The 18,250-nt window shown below is 35.4% G+C and overlaps 1 protein-coding gene across 1 annotated transcript; it reads left to right on the top strand.

Annotated features, from left to right (window-relative positions):
* The first annotated feature begins 116 nt into the window (after positions 1 to 116).
* Positions 117 to 14,761, top strand: LOC149065875 (protein BCCIP homolog). Its single transcript, XM_089253329.1, has 7 exons — positions 117 to 293; positions 3,224 to 3,298; positions 5,201 to 5,281; positions 6,479 to 6,586; positions 7,724 to 7,911; positions 14,226 to 14,361; positions 14,483 to 14,761. The coding sequence occupies exons 1-7, from the start codon at positions 180 to 182 to the stop codon at positions 14,648 to 14,650; spliced, it is 870 nt and encodes a 289-aa protein (XP_089109455.1). The 5' UTR covers positions 117 to 179; the 3' UTR covers positions 14,651 to 14,761.
* Positions 14,762 to 18,250: the final 3,489 nt, after the last annotated feature.

Below are 18,250 nucleotides of genomic sequence, written 5' to 3' on the forward strand. Positions count from 1 at the left end.
TGAAAAGTCTAACAAAATTCAGATACGTACAATAATTGTTATGTTTTTCGAATTTCTAATTTAAAATTATTATTTTTTCCGAAATGCATTATGTGAGTTAGGTCAAAGTCGTCCATACTATTTCGATTTTGGCTCTTGTTTCTGTGTTGTATTCCGGAGACACGTGGTGAAAACTCGGTATGGCCGCCTCGAAGAAGCGTAAGCAAGTAGCTGCTCCGGAGAATAACGATGAATCCGAGGAGAGCCAGTCCTCGGACATGGAGGACGAAGAAGAAGAAGAGATCTATGAAGAAGTAAGCCCTTGAACTATCATATTATTTGAGTCGTCGAAACATGGAGAGGAAAAAATAAACTTCGGTTTACAATGTAAAAAACTGCTCTCACAAAAAGAATTGATGGGCTAAGGGGAACAGATCCAGATATTTGACGACCTTTTTTTCGGCGCTAAACATGTCCGATGGTCCGGACGAAAGTCGCCAAGGCCAAACAGACGCCACCAAAGCTGTATAAATCTCGAGCCGCTTTGGACGCCACGGTCTCCGGAAAAGAAAAAAACCCGGACCCTTTTTTTTAAATAAACGGATCCGGGCATGTTGAGTAAATGAATATTCTATGCATTAAAACTAAAACCCGAACCCTTTTTTTAATAAACGGATCCGGGCATGAAAAATTCTGTAGGTTCATTTTAAATAATAAACGGATAAGACAGAAGGCATGGCAATGGATGAATAAGTAATAAATAGAACGAATTAATAAAACGGTATGATACAACCTGACCAGATAATAATCCAAATGACTTGAGCTACAGAAGGGAGAAATAATAATCCAAGAGAGAGACGCGCTGGAAATGGAACAACGGCTATTTTGAATTTTTGGAAAAACGCGGTGAACAAAAGAAAAATCCTGTTCGGCGAAGTCAGCGCCATCTAGTATCACCCAGCAAAAACTGAAAAGATGTTGAAAAATATGGCAACCCAGAGCCCCATTATGACGGCCGTGGCAGACCATACTGCATCTGTTCCTAATCCACTGCCAATTTCAGCAAATGTTTCTCAGATAGTACCACATGATGGCGCTTTGTTGCCGACGCGAGCTTTGCCCCGATCAGTTTATTATTTTAAAGAGAGTTCAGGTTTTATTTTTTTCTAAAGGGAAATATATTTATGCCACAGGAAGGACCGTTCTGACCATTTTTTATTTAAAAAGAGTGCCGAACATGCCCGCCGAGCTGAGGAAAGTCGCCAAGGCCGTGACTGACTACGTATGTCAAAAAAGAATGAACGCGAACTGAACGCCAGCGTAGAAGTGGAAACCAACAATAATGGTACAAATGAATGTTCTCAGTATGAAAAAATAAAACCCAGACTCTCTTTTCGGGGCACAAGTCACTCTGGGTATCCATTCTTTAAAATAATAAACTAGAATAATGATATTTCTTTACAACACTGAAAATGGACGGGCAGAAGTTACAGAAAGTAATAAGAATAAATATATTGGAAGAATTCAACCTGAGGAAACATAATCCTAGTGAGACAAGACAATGACACAATAAGACAACAGAAAATGAAATGACTGAGAATTTGTGGATACAAAGAATTCTGAGATTTTCAACACATGTTGAAAGTGTTTGCCAAGCAAAAAAAATTCTAGGTTGCTAAAGGGCAGAAACCATGGCCAAAATTGGTAATTGTCAAATTTGGCGCAATCCACATTTACGGAATCAGTCATTGAAGATGATAGATTAGCTCACTTATTTGCCCCAAAGCAGGATGTTTTTCATTGTTCTGCAACGAACCCTTGGCTAACTGGAAATGTTCTGCAGTGTAAAAATTCCCATTTATAGTGTTTTTTACATTTTTCTTTGGAATTCTAGATTGTTTTGCAGTAGCTCTGATTTTTCTGTGTCATACGTTGCAGATTTTGGCGTATGCTGCATTGGGGCTTATTGGTAAATTTCCAGCGTGCAGTATACTGCTATATGTATTTTTTATCGCAGACCCGATTTCAGCTATATGTTAGGGTTGCTAGCAAACAATAGAGACAATCAACACGGCTGCGTCTATAGGGGGGGGGGGGCTATTATGACACAAAAGCCTATTAATATTGCTAGCAACCTGTAAGGGGTGACTTTACTTTAAGGCAGTGATAAAACAGACCAACAGTAAAAAATAGACATTGCCCACCTTCAATCCAAAGGAAATAATAGCCGATAGAAGGAGAAAAAAACGTCAATAGACACAGGCGGCTTGAGCTTATCCGCTGCCCAGGTGCAATGCTACGTGTGCCGCCTCTAAAGGCAACCCTCATAGGAAACTGACAAGTCTATAGCCTAAGGGACCCTAAGATAAACCTATTTTGTTTTTAGAGGAAAGCGTCACACAATTGTTTACTGAGAAAATGTGTACGTGACCACACGTCCCGCTTTTGAAGAAAATGTTTTATTTTCCAACCATTCTTATGCTTTTCTTTTTTGTCCGGAATTATTTTGCAATTCCTGATTATGCCAGATAATTCAATCCACAAAACAGCATTTATTCATAACCCATCATCACTTAAACTTATCTTATTAAGATGATATATAACGAGACAATTTTTTGTTAAGAAATTTATTTTAAAGGTGTTTCTGGGACCGTACAAATGAAAAGCCAAATTATTTCCTTTGCATTTATTTGACTGTTCCGGAAAAATTACTGTATGAGAACACCGAAATGCACACTTGCTTCTTGTGATAGATTATTTGTTTGTTTCTGGGGTTTCCGTCCCATACTCTTTTTCATTAATTTTGCTCAACACTTCCATTGTCAGCGTATGTCTCAAAAACGTGATGTCATGGAATTTTTACTATTAGAATTGTTTAAAATGTTATATGTCACATGAAAGTCTGAGTCTGAGCTACTGCCCATGACAACCTGCCGGCTTTGCGCAGCGCACCCCACCCCTTGCACCCTCGCTTAAGCCGCCCCTGACAACAGAAGAAAATGGCTGACAAGGAAGAAAAGTGTCAAGCCCAGTGAATTCAAACTGGGAGGGGGGTGGAAATATGTTGCAATTAGTATGTATATATATATATATATATATATATATATACTAATTGAAATGAAGGTGATGTACTAATAATGTTCGAACTAATAAATGGCGCATTGTTTTGTTTTTTTCTAATTTGCTTCTGCTATTATATTCTAAAGTAAGTTTGTTAAAAATATGTTGTTTTCTTAATTTAAAGGAAGTGATGGTAGACTTTGAAGCAAGAGCACCAGATGATGGAGATTTTCACGGCATCAAGGGTTTGCTGCTGCAGGTTTGGCTTCAATTTTTTTTAGATGCAGTTATGTTATAGTTATTGTTTAATTGTTGTATATTATCTATCTATAAAGTCAGGTTCACTCATAACAACGGCCTGACAAATCCTAGATGCCAGTTTGCCATGGTGACTATAATATTGGCATTGACATTAAATTTTTTGTGTAAGAAAACCGAATTGAGGTCTGAGGAGAGCATAAAGTTTTCGAAAATTGCGCCAGAGTACGTCTGGTAGCACGGAAAACTGTCCCTAAATCCCAGACTGGTCGAATAATACCCTAATTTGGACAGATTTGTCTAGAAAAAAAAAACTTGGTGCCTCTAAATTCTTTTTTTCAATTTTTTTAAGTCCCGGTTGAAGACTCCTGTCCCAATGACTGCTTTTCCTAGGTCGCTTTCAAGTCAAAATTAGTCCCTGACAATCAGAAAAGTTTTTGAACTTCACAATACTTGTTATTGAAGACATTATATGTAAGTTACGCCCATGGAGAATGTTTTGGACCTGTGGATGCTCGACTCGGGTTTATAATTGTAGACTGATTCCAGAGTTATTTCTGGGGTGCTGCATTATACAAAATTCTGTGGGTTCGAGCACTGCATCCCCAGCTGCAATGCCATTGTGCATAATGATTGTCACTGGTGCTATATAATTTTATATGCGTGGTTACTAAATGTGAATCGGAGGATAACACAGAATTTCTTTTGAATTTATAGCAGCATATCTGTCAATACCATAGATCAGGGCTGGAGAAATCCCAGGTGCTCTGTTGCCATGGCAATTAAAAAAAGTGGTATTGGCACCTAAATCTTTTTTTTTTTGTGTAGTTACTAAATCGCAGGCTGAGAGCAGCACAAAATGTTTGGAATTTGAAGCGGCATATCTGCCAACATATGAAAAAGGATCACTGTGCTCGTAAAAAGTCAAAAGAAGCATTATTTGGGACCTTTTTCTTTGTATCCTAGATTTTGTTACGATTTGTCCAGCCCTGCCATAGGTGGTCACCATGCCCTGGAAGAGGTGAAAGAAACATTAATTTTTACCTTTTTAAATTGTTCTGGCGCCTAAATCTTTTTGCAATTTATCAAGCTGCTTATAACTAACACGAATATTGCGACCTACTTCTCTTTTGAGGCTAAGTTTTAGGGTTGTGGTTAATTTGTTAATTCAATTAATTGATATCACTTTCTCATGTGATAAGAATCAGTTATTAACCTTACCTTATTAATACCAAGTAAAGTGTTTGTGGGAGAGCCATTGACTCGATTATCTGACACATACCTCAAATTTATCTATTTTTTCTATTTTCTCTTAATATTTCACTGATGCTATTTGCAAAGCTAGTTTACGCAATCCCTCGTTGCAGTGAATTTCACGAGACTAAAAATTGGTTTTCTTTGTCCCACCTGTGATAAACACACATCCTATGGGACAAGACCAAACTTTTGTTTGTTATAAACTGCGTTTGCTGCAGTTTTTGATTAAATTTTACTTATAGTATTAAGTCCAACATATTCATAGTCTTTTGAGTGCTGTAGAGTCTGCAGTCTAAGGCCAGGATTACACTATAAAAGTTTGATAAAAGATCTTTTTCAAAACTAGAAAAAACAACCAATAAGCCTATTGGTTACATTTGCTAGAATGTAACTGATACGCTTGTTGGTTGCATTTTACAGTTTTATAAAAGAACTTTTATGGTGTAATCCCAGCCTTTTGGATATATAAACATTCCTGCTGCTATAATCACTTTGAGGCTGTTAATTTTATGCTTGTTTTGATATACTTATTCTCATGTATAGTCTAATTCTCTCATTATCATTATTATAATCATGGTTTCATTAGTGAAAAAACTGATCATAAACATCTTCATGCAGTTAAGAAGTGTCATTACTTTATTTATAGTTGTTACCGAAAGCACAAATCAATGTGTCTGAAATCACAGATTTGTTGATTGAGCAGAATTACATCAGCAGTGTTCTAAAAGTAAGTTCCACCCGTCTTTTTTATTAAAACAGTTTTTCTTGTTGTGTCATGTTGCTAATCAAAGGTATTATTTCATGCTGTATTTTTCTAATGCAGCGTTTCTCAATTGGGGGTTCTTAAAGTACAGTAACGAATAACAATGACAAATATAGTTTTGGTAATGTTCTCGAGAACATTTTCAGTGTTGGGCAGGACTGTTGTGTGGTCATTTGGGCATTGTGCTGGACTCATATCGCAACAATCCTGGTTCGAACCCTGTTGATGGTGGGCTGGAGTTGGATTTTCTGTGGTTTTCCAACTTTGAGGCGTGAATCCGAGGCAGTCTCCCATTTGAAAAGTCGCTCAGCAGAAACATGGGAAAACATGACAATTCAAGTGTTTCCCATTTTCACTTCAAAATATGTAGAACAGATGGCAGCACCAGTATAACATGAGACAAGCAGAATTCTAACAACATAGATACATTAGTGCCACATATATACACACACAACGCTTTCCTTATGTACTAGTTGGGTAGAAATTCCACAGAGGAATGTGTGGTGGTAGTAGTATTTGGGACAGAGTGGGAGCCATGTTCTGGTTTTGTGGTGGCTAAGTAGTAGTAGTGTAAGGCAGAATGCAACAGATCTCCTAAAATGTATATGTCCTGTCAAGCCAGTAACTTGAAAAAGTACATGTGCTTGAATCAGTTGTTTTATATGCCAGCATCGTGCGTATATCGTTGAAAAAAATACATGCCTGGTCAATATTTTACATGTATGTCTCATTTCAAAAGATAAATCTTTGCAAACCACTGGTCTAGTGCATTTACCAATCCTAAATATAATATGCATGTGTTTTGTAACCAAAGTCTTAAGATGGTTACTGCTTGCAGGGCACTAGCTATTATTGTGTGCATTGGTATATTTTTATAAGAACACATTTAGCAAGCCAGGGGTTGTGCACCCATGATATAACAACCATACGATTCTGTCAACATTTTTTTTAGATCAGAGGTTCAAGACCACTTTGAAGCAAATCAAACAAGGCTTCTGCCGAGCCTTCAAAATCCTTTCGGTTTTGAGAGCAGTCTTCCTCCTTACCCCCATTTTCCCATTTTTCTCTGCAATATTTTAATTTAAAATGCTATGTTAATTTTGAATTCAGTTATTGGTTTCTGGTTTAGTAGCCTTTTTTTTTTTTTTGCATGCTATTCAGCAATGTTCATCTGATGACAATGAATCTGCTGAAGATGATGATGATGAAATGGATTCTGGAGATGTTGTTTTTGGGATCTTGTCTGTGATTAATTTGATGGAAAAAAGGGTAAGTTATAGGGGTTAAGGGTAGAAAATCATTTTTCCTTATGAAAAATGCTTTTCTACCCTTGCTTTGTTTTTTCGAAATCAATTTGCATTTGAATACTTTTGTACTGGGTGTGGTAACATAGCCATAGACAGAGGAGCCGGCATCTGTTTATGAATGTATTTTGATAAAGGCATCCTTCAGGATATGAAAACATCATGATTTAAAAATGAAATAAAATCAGATTCTTTTATTTAAATTAACTGGCTGCTGAGTAATTAACAAAATCTTGTTAATAATTAAAAAACATTTTTCTTCATTAAATCTCTCAAATTCAATTCAGCTTTAATGAATAAACTAACAAACGCACACTGAGAAATCAACTACAGACCAGAAATATGAACACCAAAAATCTGTTTATGTAACATGAAAGGATGTTGTTCCCGAATTAACTCTGTGGATTTTTCTTGTAGAGTGCTTATATTCATAAGGGCTCTCCCCCCCCCCCTTTAAAGTAAATCCCTGGTGGCAACTCAGTATCACATATGGTGCGGGCTCTGCATATATTTCAAACATATTCTATTGACAAAATTGTTTCTTGCACAATGATGCATGCATTTAATATGGGTTTTCGACTTGCATGATGTTGCTTAATAATTTACACATTTTTTATTCTTTCACAGATTTAACAAGGTTTGATTAAAAAAACGAGCAAACATTAGAGTTTTTTACTTTTCATATATAAACTTCAAGTCCAATGGTATTTTATGTTGATACAACATTCATTATTATTTTAAATAATAATAGGGCGATTAGGGCATAGAATTCAAAGCTTTATACTAAAACTAATTCTTCTGTTTATTTTTTTTATGGGGGAACCGTAGTGCCCCATTGTAATGCAGCCGTGCATTATTGCTATATGACTTGTATGATGTTCATGCGAAATCAACATTTAATTATATACCTTCACATTACTGATTGGTATCAATATTTCCATTAATGCATTTTTCTTTAAAAATTACCAGTGAATACAAGGGAATAAAACTGTCCATAATAATATTTAGTTCATTAGGTAAATGGTTTATCATGCATTTATTGCATTTTTATCATGATTTGAATGCAATATTTACGTTTCATTTCTCCTGTTTTCTTTTGAAGGACAAGGAGTTCAACAAACAGTTGAGAGCTCATCTCCTGGACAAATGCCAGAAGAATTGCATTCCAGAGAAATTATCAGCATTCGAGAAGGACCTGGCTAATGACAAAAAGCCCATCGGATTGATCTTGAGTGAGCGGTTCATTAACATACCACCCAAAATAGCTTTGCCGCTTTATGAAAGTTTCAGGTATAATCAGCCATATTCCAGTTACTTCTGATGATGTCATGTTGAAAGTTAATTGGTTTTTGTTTGATAAATTGAAGGAATAATTCTTTTTTAGACACATGAATTCTGTACAGGATTACAAAAGTGTATTTTATAGTTTCTTTCTTAACAAAGTACTGGCTGGCACTACTATAACTATACTTCCATAGCGAAAACATAAGACTACAGGGTTCCCAATGACTTGAAAAGTCAGGAGGAAATGAAAAATCGTGAGGGAAAATGTAAAATATTTGACCAAGGTCAGGAAAACTTGCAAATGTTTTATAAAAGTCAGGGAAAAGTTCTGTGAAGGGGCAGAAAACTTTGGGGAAAAAATTGAAATTTGAAAGGTTACGATTTTGAATTATATTTCTTCCAGAGTTTTGGTCAGGGAAAAGTCTGGGAAACTTTTGAGATTTGATCAGGGAAATGATCGAGCAGATTTTGCTGGGAACCCTGGAGTAATCTTATTAATCCTGCTCTTGTCTTGCCACTGCAGCCATGATTTTGGCACTGTGGTGATGTGTTTACTCATGTGAACTGCATTTTTCAAAGTTCAGCCTATTGTATCGCCTTGCAGGTGATAGAGCCATTTTCTCTCTCTCTCTCCCTGCTGCTTTCTAATCTTAACTCTTTTATACTCAAGTATTTCTGCTCATAAAGGACTAGTTCAAGTTTTGACTAATTACTTTCTCCACACCCTTCTGCGGGACCTAGACCGGTCTTTCCAGTTCATGCTGTTGATGAACTCTTTTATCTTCTTCCCCCCCACCATTCGCAAAAGCCCCCAAAGTATAACCATACTGCCTATCTGGGCTATCTTATATGTTAAAGCAGCGGTTCTCAGCTGGTGCTCCGTGTGCACTTCGTAGGGGCTCCGCAGCAACTGGAGGGAAATAAAATAAATCAGTAAATTTGATAGATAATTAAAAAAATTAGGCCTACAGGGGTCCGCTGTAAAAATTATTTACAAGAAGGGCTCGTTGAGTCAAACAGGGCTCCGCCATAGAAATTATATACTGAGAAGGGCTCCGCGAGTCAAAAAAGGTTGAGAACCACTGTGTTAAAGGGTTAAAAACAGGAGTTGTGTACCACACAAGAATAGCTGCACCCAATAAGTGCCACTATATCATGATTATTGATGGAGCTTTTGTTCAAGCACACATGATAATAACCTTTTACAAAAAAAACACTAAGCCTTCTTGCATTTTTATGTGTGGCACACAACAAAAATTTGTTATACATTTCTGCATACAGGGTTCCCTTTAGTTAGAGTTTTTATAATGTAATCAGGTGTACAGTTATTAATTGCAGTTCGAAGTTGAAATTCAGTGATCACTTAGAGTGTACATGATGCATAAATAAGATACATAATGAAAATAAAATATCAATGTGAAGTACAGTTGGCTGTCGGTAGTCATGGATTTTGTATTCACAGTTTTTGTTTGCTATTTTGTGTTACAGTGTTACAGTGCTAATTCTCGTATCGGAACAAAATATAAATTGTACAAGTTAAATAAATGTTGTAACCCCCCCTCCCCCCAAAGGTTTTTCTAGTGCTCCTGTAAATGCTCTTTCTAGTGTTTCTATTATCAGTCATGATTAAATCTGCAAATCTGTGAACACTGCAGAAAAAAAAGTCATGTCTCCCAATATTTTGTATGAAAAATAATAGAAAAGCATGAACTGAGAGTAAGCTGTTTTCCTGGATTGGTTTAAACGATGTTTTGTTCTGAAAGACAGATGACTACTGTGCTTTCACAGTAGACATGCTATTCCAAGTTCTTTGGATACTGGGTAATGCCCCAAACAGCACAGCGTTCAAGTCCTCTGTATGGATTCTAACTTAACATCTAGCATTCAGCTGCTTGATTAGAGGTTTAGAGGTTATGTGAGCATTTATGGCTTCATAAGTTTAAATCAGGGTTGTAAAAAACCCAGCCCGGGCAGGTGTTTCTAAGAAACCCGTGTTTTTTGGGTAGAAAACCTGGGTTTTTTGGGGAAAATTGAATTTTCTTTTTCCACAACCACAAAATATCTAATTTAAACATGTGTACATCTTACATTATGCCTAAATATATATTTTTAGTGCATGTTAAACTATGTATTTGATTAATAAAATTGGGAATAATAAAATAAGAGAATAATTGTTCAGTTACAGCCCAGGCGGGATTTTTGGGCAAAATGGGAGGAAAATTTAATTTTCTTTTTCCACAACTTCAAAATATGTAACTTAAACATGTATGTACAACAGGGTGGGTTGAACAAAAATGAAGTTTTATTTTCAAATTGCTAAAGTGCGGAAAAGTTGTCTCTTTTAATAAGAAGAAAAACAACATATAAAAAATTTTAAGATCAGTTGATATCTTCCGGTCGCGCATACTACTTGAAGATTATGAAAATTGACAAAATTGAACATTTTTCTTAATTTTCTAATATTACTTAAAATTTGACGATCGAAACTAAAACTGGAATTGACCAAATTTTTGCAAGTTTCATTGTGCAAAAGTTAGACTTTAAAGGTGAACACTTGGAAAAGAAACAATAGAAGAAACTGTAAACCAGTAAATCCTAGTCACACAATTTTGGTAACTATAATGTAAATTACATACACTCTCCTACTTTGGATGGTTGATTGGATAGAGTGTAGGTGGAACTCGATGTGCAGCCACCTCTTCATGGTAAATTCTGGGTCATTTTGTTCTGACAAAGCATGCGAAGAGCTGCACAATGAAACTTGCAAAAATTTGGTCAATTCCAGTTTTTCGAACACATTGTGCGACCGATAAACATTGAAACATCAATGATGTTTTAATTTATTTTACTTTATTGAACCATAAAATAAGCATAAAAACTTTTGCACATCGATCATCAAATTTAAGTAATATTAAAAAAATTTAAGAAAAATGTTCAATTTTGTCAATTTTCATAAACTTCAAGTACGATGCATGACCGAAAGATGTTAGTCGATTTTAAATTTTTTTATGTCATTTTTCTTTTTATTAAAGGAGGCTACTTTTCCACACTATAGCGATTTGCAAATAAAATATTTTTTTTCGATCCACCCTAATGCACATCCTTTATGTGTAAGCCTACATCTTATATTATGTCTAAATATACATTTTTAGTGAATGTTAAACTATGTATTTGATCAATAAAATTGACCATGATTATAAGTAAGGGAATAATTGTTCACACACAAACACACCCACTTCTGTGTAATTATATCTGAACCTTGAGTTGTATGCAGAACTGCAGCGAGAAAATTGTTTGTGGTGAAATAAATAAATTTGGAGATGATGAAAATTCTGAGAAATCAGAATGGTGCCTGAATTTTTTTTTTCTTCAAATTTTTCAGACCCCGCAGAAAATGTAACCAAAAGTGTCCTGATAAGTCAAAAATAAAACCTTTCAGCTATGTAACCAGAACCACCGTGTTTTTTTTTTTTACGATTGAACCCAAACTTTCAGGAGCTAAAAAATCTCATGCTTCTCTTTTTCTTAAATTTCTCACGGTTAAAGAATATCCATACTTCATTAAATTAAATTCTGAAATATTTTTAAATGAGCAGTGATAATTAAAAAATGATCTGGTTAAGAGGAGGAGATAAGTCATTCTGAGGATTCATTACGCTGAAGGTGTTTCCCACTTGTCCAAATTAGCCATTTTTGGGAACTTAAAACTACAGAATAACTTGAATTATCATTAAACATAAATGTCAATAACATTATTATATATTAATATCACTTTATACAAGAAACCTGTCATGTATAGCAACAAACCTACAGAATGCCTTCATCTGGCTGATGATTTTAACAGGCAAATTTTCTGGGTCGGGTTTGTATTATCAGCATCTTGAAAAATCAAGCTAAGGCTTATTTTCTGCTTAGGTGTTATTTTCACATAAGAAAAACTATACTTTTTATTCTGTTTCAATTGAAGATGTTCGTTGCCAATGTTCAATTCAAGAATCCCACAGTTATTTTCTTTTCATTATGAGATAATGTTATTTTTGTCTCTTGATATTTCAGTTATGAAAGTCTGATGTACCTGTATAAAACTTATAAAAAAAGTATTGCAAAAACATGTAAATATTTTATGAATGAAAATTCAGTTTACATACATTGGTTTACTTCTTCACAGATGCTTCAATTTATTTATACAAGGATTTGTGTGTGTGTGTGTGAAAAATTATTGTGTATTATAAATAAATTTCTGTAGGTATGCTTATCACATATATCAGGTATATTTTTTAAACTAAGGTCCATGGTTACAATTTTCTGTTTGCGATTTCTTGTAAAATATTTTAATATGTGGATCTCATACCTAAATGCTTACATAAAAAAGGTAGAAGAATTATAAAAAAGGGTGTTTGTGATTCCAAGAAATTATTTATTATTACATTTTTGTTCCTAAAAAATCATTAAAATTTTTTTTTTAAATATGCATATTCTAAACACTGTACTATGCGGCATGTGGCAATTTTTGGAATACATAAACTAAGCTCAAACTAAAATTTTAACCTGAAAGTAACACATTTTCTTCAAAACGAACAATATTCCCTAAGAAAACCCATTTTCCCCAAAAAAACCCAGCCGGGGGGGGGGGGGGGGATGGGTATCTACCCGGGGAGCAAATTTGACAACCCTGGTTTAAATCAGCAATGATTTGTTTCCATGACATAGACCTATGTTACATGTACTATGTTACATTTTCCACGTGTAGAAAAATTGATGGAGGAATCCTTGTCACCATACTCTAACAAATGAACTGAAATGGAGAAACAGCCATTATGATATTCTTCCATAAAAACAGCGTAGAGAATAAGGACTCCCCCTTCTATTTCTTCCCCATAAGACAGATAGAAACAAGATGCCTAAAAAAACAAAGATTCTGGTTTGTGTTATTTGTGGATTTTTTTGTATTCCCCGAAACGTAATCAATGTGAATACAAAGAAAGATGATTGTATTTACAAATAAAAAGATTGTGGTCGGCTGAAGTTGGTTTTCTGTGGTTCCCAACTTTGAGGCACAAATGCGAGCCGATTTACCCGCTCAATAGCACAACTCACTAGGTAGTAAATTGCCCATGGGGCAATATACCCGAGTTATGCTTGGTTTGAAAGAAAGAAATAAAAAGACTCATATATAGACACGATTAAGTAAGAATTCAAAGGAAAAATAATTGTTTTATTGTATTCAAAATTCAAGGGACCGGGAAAACTTTGTTATATTGTGAACACTGCTGAGTCAGTTGTTTTTACATGGTAGTCAGACTGTTAGTGAATTAACTCTTAAACAATTATTTATATTTAGGGTGGTCAGAAAATTTTTTCACTGATTTCAAGGGCTGTGCTGGAAACTAATGCACAAATTGATATGAAATTTGGGAAACATTATTTGTGTTTCGCCGTGCACTCTAGATATCTAGCATTTTCCTACCACAATGTCATGGTTATGGTTAAAAAACTATGTAGTACAAGAAAAAAAAGGAAATAATTGCAGAAATCAAATTGCTTTCAACAGCTTGCAGCTACCATAATATTCTCTTCAAAACACGAGAAAGAAAGCTTGGCGAAATAGCCTAGCCTGTTAGTCAGACTTTCTTTCTTGCATTTTGGCAAGAATATTGCAAAAGCTGTAAAGCCGGAAGTACACTATAAAATTTTGATGAAAGATCTTTTACGAAACTTGAAAAAACAACCAATAATCCTGTTGGTTACATTCGATCAAATGTAACCAATACACTTATTGGTTGCATTTTTCAAGTTTTATAAAGGAACTTTTATCAGACTTTTATAGTGTAATCCCAGCTTAAGTAACATTAGAACCTTGCTGTGAAAATTCTCGTGTTTTCCGCAATTGTTTCTCATTCTTTTCAATGGTATGCAGTCACTTTTGGACTCGGAGCAAAATTTCTAACAGTTGTTAAGATTCTTCATAGTACTTGTTCTGATTTTGCAATGAAATTTGGGTGTCATCAAGATTTTTTAACCATAATGGCAACATATTTTGGTGGTGAAGTACTAGATATCTCAAGCTAGATAGCCGGCACCTCCGACTAATTCCTTCCCCAGTATGACCCAAACCAACTGGGTAAAGAGCTAAAATCCCGGAAGAGACAGAGCCCAGTCTTTATCTGTTCTGACAGTCAGTGTTGAAAGAAAAAAATTCAATTTCCTAAATTTCACATTAATCTGTGCATTACAACCTCCAGCCATGCCCTTCAAAAAAAACCTTTCTAATCACCCTGCATTCCTTTTTAATTGCTACACAATGTCGATTTTTATTGCAGGAATGACCTAACTACTGCTATCGTTAATAAGAAGCCATTTGAATTTGATCAGTACTTGATGATATCAAAAATTGTAGAAGATAATGAAACGAAATCAACTCAGTTTATAAATGCAGAAGAAGAGCTCTTGTTTGAGGTAATATTTCACTCTCTTGTCAATAATAGGGGGACAAAAAGTGCTTTGTCCGTATCTCATTTTAAATAAGTTCACGTCTTCGTAGTAATGGTATTTTGTTTTGTAATTTGTGTATTTCCAGGATTCTTCATTCTACTTTGATTATTCAGTGTCAGCCGAACGAGATAGTGGGCTGAGTGGAAATTGGGATGAAGATGATGCAGAAGCACAGTCAAAGAGGAGAGTCATGCTCGTGCCTGCTACAAAATTTGAAAGTTTTCTGTGTAAATTGAGGGCCGAATTCGCATGATTGTGGGAAAACTCACCATTTTTTTCACCAACGATTTCATTGTATATTTTTGTCCACAAAAGCAATTTTGATTGAAAATGCTTTCAATAAAATTTGGAAAAAAAAACATCAGATCTCATTGTATATTTTGACACTGAATAATTATAGTAAGAATGAATGTTCTCTTTCACTGATTTATTGTAGAGAAGCTGAAAATTCTAGTTTTTCATCTTTAAATTTATGAACAGGAAAAAGGATCATGTGAATGAACTAAATGCACAACGTAGCTGCCAAGTTGCCTGATTTTCAACTGGTCTCAAGGACTGAAAAAGTTTTTACCATTAAAAAAAATTCTTTTGCCAAAAAATATTATTTATGTCTTTGGCTTGGAAACAAGTCTGTTAACTGCCCCCCCCCCCCACAATACTCACACACACACAAACAATGTCACATACTTAATAATAAACGTCACTATGGTGCAGAAACAATGTTTCATTTTGGTAGGGAAAAGATAATTAACCAAAATTCAGGTGCTGATTCAATCTTTGGACAGTCAAATCGGTGAGATGGCCTTGTCTGTGTGATGACCATAGGTCCTGTTTTCCTACCCAATGGTGATTTTGATTATAGAGGTTTAAATAGGTGGTTGGATTTAATAGGTAATTTAACCATCTGTTGAGATTGGTGATGGCTGGCACAATGTTTTTTTCTTATAATTGGTCAATGTATAGATAATCTCAAAAATTTTGGCATGCATTGCTAGCGAGTATGGTTTATTTAGCTTATTGATTCTTCCGGTATTTAGTGCTATTTTTTCAAAAATTTCTTTTGGTGCAGTTTTATATCACAAATAAAAAATTTTGGTTATCATTCTACTTGAGATTGGGGGGTCCCTATGAGAAATCACTGCTTTGTTTACAAAATACCTTTTTTTTTTTCAAAGTACTTTTTTTTATTAGTATTATATAGTGGATTACTTTACCTAGGTTCTAATGTCAATTAAAAGTGGTTCTCTCTGGTGGAAGGCACAAAATTTAAAAAAATGCATTGTACTAGGTTGCAGTGTATTGAGAGGCTACTGCAATGCATGGACTGTGGGGCCACATTTGGCCCTCAAAGCTTTTTGTCGTGGCCCTCTGATCATTTTCAGGAAATGATTGATTCTAGAATTAATGGAAGAAAAAATTTCGGGATTCTTGATAGAAATAATTATAGAAGTAATGAAATATAAATCTAGAATAAATGAAGGAGAAAAATAATTCCGGGGCAACTTGATGGAAACTCAAAGAAATACAGTGGACTGACTAACCGGCCTGTGTGGTTCCCAACTTCAAGGCGCGAACGCGAGCCGATCTCCCCGTTAAAAAGTCTCACTGCAGAGAGCAGCAGGTCTACGAACGGTACAAATTTGCGATCATTATACTTCACTTCTGAAATACAGATGGCAGCACTGAAAAACCAGACGCAACACTAGATACGCACTCAGACTGTTAGGTACACGGACTTACACTTCCGGCACAACTGACTAGGTAATAAATTGCCCATGGCGATTGACCTGAGTTGTGTTCGGTTTGAAAGAAAGAAAAAAAGACTAACCGGCCTAGTTAAATAATAATCATTCGTGATAAAATATAACATGAGGAATGACTTTGATAAAAGGTGTTCTAAGTGTTATCAATTTGTGAAATCATTTATCAATGAACAGAGTAAAATAAATTTTAGTAAGGATTAAGTCTCTACACACAATATTTTGTTTATTTGAAAAGACTACATATTCATACTGTATAGTTTACATCAAGTGTGCTCAACCTTTTGGAGAGTGCGTGCCGTGTCGTAGGCTACTTAAGTGATTAAGTGAAGTGATCTTGAAAATGCCACAGGTCATTAAAGTGAATTGTAAATGTGTACGTAAGTGATATGGGAATGTGCCACGGACCACTTAATTGATCTGGAACAACGCTCCGAGGTTACTTGAGTGATCTGCAAGTGTGCTGCGAGTCATTTATGTGATCTGAGAATGTGCCTGCGAGTCATTTAAGTGATCTGAAAATGTGCTGTGGACCATTTAAGTAATATGGAGCTGCACCGCGCGGGTCACTTATGTGATCTCTAAATGTGCTGTGTCACTTCAAGTTTTAACAATTGGTATATACGGAGCCTTTTAAACGATGCGGAATGCGCCCGCAAGTTCGGAGTGTTCATGCGGGTCCGCATCTGTCAAAACCTAAGTGCGGGTTCCGCATCCACACATACAGGTTTTGTAATTAGGTTATGTGGAGCTATTCACACGACGCGGGTCCGGGTGGAATTCGCCCGCATCTTTGGCCATTTTTAAAGATGATTTTGCATGGAAATTTTTTAATTATTTGCCTTAAATACCCTTAAAAACACCATATGAGGGTACCTGTTCATCAAATATGATGTATCCTACACATACGTCTATCCCTCCGTTTCCTTCTGAGATGGAGATATATCAACCTTAACTGCCTTTTGTCCATACTTTACAATTTTATACAATAAAACCTGAAAACAACGGCCACTGACGGGACCATGTAAATGCATGTAGCCGCTATTGGGAATGGAATTTTATTCCTGAAAGAATAAAAAAACCCACTATAAAATTTTCGATCTATATAACACGTAAAATGATAAGCCGTTGTGTAATTCATTGCGATAACTATATAATTGAATAAATATTTAATAACTTAAATTTAATTTAAAAAATTTAATTTTTTTTTCTTTTTAAATTTTTAAAATTATTTTAAATATTTATTTTTAATCTTTTAATTTTCTTTTTAACTTTTAAAACTAAATACTTTCATTAAGCAACATTATCCTCGTACGGCGTTCACTCAGGGCCGGATTAAGACGATTGCAGGCCCTAAGCACTTGAATAGTTTTGGTGGTTCCCCCGATACCTACAAGTATATTTTACTCGATATTGAGTTTATAAACTAAAAGAAAAAGTGAAATTTTATATTTCAGAAGTAATTAATTAGGATGGGATTTCAAACTCTAAAAGGTTCATGAAAGTTGTTTTATAGAACTTGAAAAAAGCAACCAATAAATTTATCGATTACGTTCGAGCAAATGCAACCGATCAGCTTATTGGTCGCATTTGTAAAAGAATTATTATAAAATTTTTATAGTGTAATCCAGGCTTAAGACAGAATTGTGACGTGAATATTTCTAAGCACAGACGTTTGCCGCTGTAGTGGTCGAGTGGTTATAGTAACGGACTCGCGATGCGAGGATCCGGATTTGAACCCCACAGTGGTGGTCGGCTGAAGTTGGTTTTCTGTGGTTCCCAACTTCAAGGCGCAAATTCGAGCCGATCTCCCCGTTAAAAAGTCTCGCCACAGAGAGCAACAGTCCTACAACGATAAATCATTCAATCATAACACTTCACTCATAGTTAGAAAAACTGGTGGCAGATGGCAGCACTACACATAACAAGCATTACAGAGAAACAAAAAACTTCACGTCAGGTTTCACTACACGTACACGTACATTCCCGCATGTACCGATTCGTTGAGGGTTCCGCGGGGAAGGGGGTGTAGCAGTAGTCGCTAGGGCCTCCAAAAAATGGCTCGGGGATCCATGATGTTCATAAGTCAGCCA

The sequence above is a fragment of the Pholcus phalangioides genome, unplaced genomic scaffold (assembly GCF_987345545.1).
Source record: "Pholcus phalangioides strain wild (caught in Gottingen) unplaced genomic scaffold, Ppha-v1.0 ptg000037l_1, whole genome shotgun sequence".
In the NCBI taxonomy this organism is placed as follows: Eukaryota; Metazoa; Arthropoda; class Arachnida; order Araneae; family Pholcidae; genus Pholcus; species Pholcus phalangioides.